We start from the raw sequence: 1,536 nt of genomic DNA, 5'->3' as shown, positions 1-1,536 counted from the left end.
ACACACACACACACACACACACACACACACACACACACACACACACACACACACACACACACACACACACTTTGTGTTTAAAACAAAATATCTTCTAGATTTCCAAACAGACGTTAGATTACAACAAATAAAGAGCAAAATAAAAATGACCATGATGATGCTGCAACGTCAAACTTTTTGTGCCGTTTGACAAAACCTCACGCACACACACACACAAACACACACAGGTCAGCTGGTGCAGCAAGGTCAGAACCGGGCTGACATTCCCTGCTCTGGTCAACTTTTGTCTGTTTGTTGTCGTGGTAACGTCAGCATCACGGATGAACAGGCTTTGTTTTCCCAAACAGCAAAGATGCATATTTCTCTTATTTATGTCTCTTTCTTCTCTCACTGCTTCACATTAACAACCAGACAAMAGGCTTTTTTAAAATTATTTCCTTTTCATTGTGCTGTGAAAGTGAACCATGAAATATAATTTGCTAAATAAAATCTTACTTTGAGGTTGGAGTGAAGACTTGTTTCTAAAAAAGAAGTTTTGTCAGCTAGAAAGGACACAAGAATCTTGGTTTTAACACAATATATTCACACCAGAGTTACCAAATTTTTATTTACATAGCTTAAGTTATGATAAAAATGGGATATAATAGATAAATGTATTTGATTTAAAAGTTAAAGAATAAGACATTTTTTAATCGTAAAAAGTAAGATCTGTCAATTGATCTATCTTTAGCTTCCATTTCAGTTTAGTCACTGGACTTTAAATTAAGAGGATTTCCAAAACAAATGTCGCGGTCTGCAATTTCAAACATGGAACCTGATCTAATCACAAGCAGCAAGATGTCTGAGGAAACATTTCGAACTGAGAACTGAAGATCTCTGCAGAGAACATGTTCATTAACAATAACTTGGAGAAAATATGTGCATTTCTGCACGTTGCCAGATTTATAAACATAACAATTTGATCATTTATAAAAGAAAACTTATTGTTTACACATGTGAACTAATTAAGATACGATCAACCAAAGATGAATATATTTTGGGGCCAGCTTTGAACAGGCTTGTTCTGTTTCTCATCAGTTTAAAATGAGGGTCACAGGTGATACTCACAGGGTTCTGATTGGCTCGGCAGCGTCACATGATGTTCCTTCTGACCGCTGAAAAGCAGCTCTGCTCCTCCGCTAAATAAAGAAACAGTTGGTTAATTTTTTTAAGTGAAAGCCTATGAACTTGATAACAATTACAAAGTTGTTTTCAACACATCAGGCTTTTCTTGATAAAAAAAAAATGAACATGTAGGTCCTACAAGTACGGTTCAATATTTATTCTGTTGTGATACCCAAACAGAACACAACTATTAACAAATCAAATTGATAACATCAAAAAACTCCTCGTCTGATTTATTTTTAGGTAATCACTGTTTATTTTTTATTTTATTATAATTATTATTATTATTGCTTTTTTACGTTGCAAATTGGTATGCTATGATTCCATGTTGGCAGATTCACAATATTTACATCAACATACAGACACTTAAAT

The 1,536-nt window shown here is 34.2% G+C and overlaps 1 protein-coding gene across 1 annotated transcript in view; it reads right to left on the bottom strand.

Moving 5' to 3' along the window:
- urm1 (ubiquitin related modifier 1) overlaps positions 1-1,178 on the bottom strand; it is a gene marked incomplete at its 5' end in the record, with an annotated part of 6,137 nt that extends 4,959 nt beyond the window's left edge. Inside the window, 1 exon segment of the mRNA XM_014003869.1 lies at positions 1,108-1,178. Within this exon segment, the coding sequence (XP_013859323.1) occupies positions 1,108-1,178 (71 nt within the window).
- Between the last annotated feature and the right edge of the window lie 358 nt (positions 1,179-1,536).

The sequence above is a fragment of the Austrofundulus limnaeus genome, unplaced genomic scaffold (assembly GCF_001266775.1).
Source record: "Austrofundulus limnaeus strain Quisiro unplaced genomic scaffold, Austrofundulus_limnaeus-1.0 Scaffold20, whole genome shotgun sequence".
NCBI classification, from domain to species: Eukaryota; Metazoa; Chordata; class Actinopteri; order Cyprinodontiformes; family Rivulidae; genus Austrofundulus; species Austrofundulus limnaeus.
This window is presented reverse-complemented; position numbering and strand designations above follow the sequence as displayed.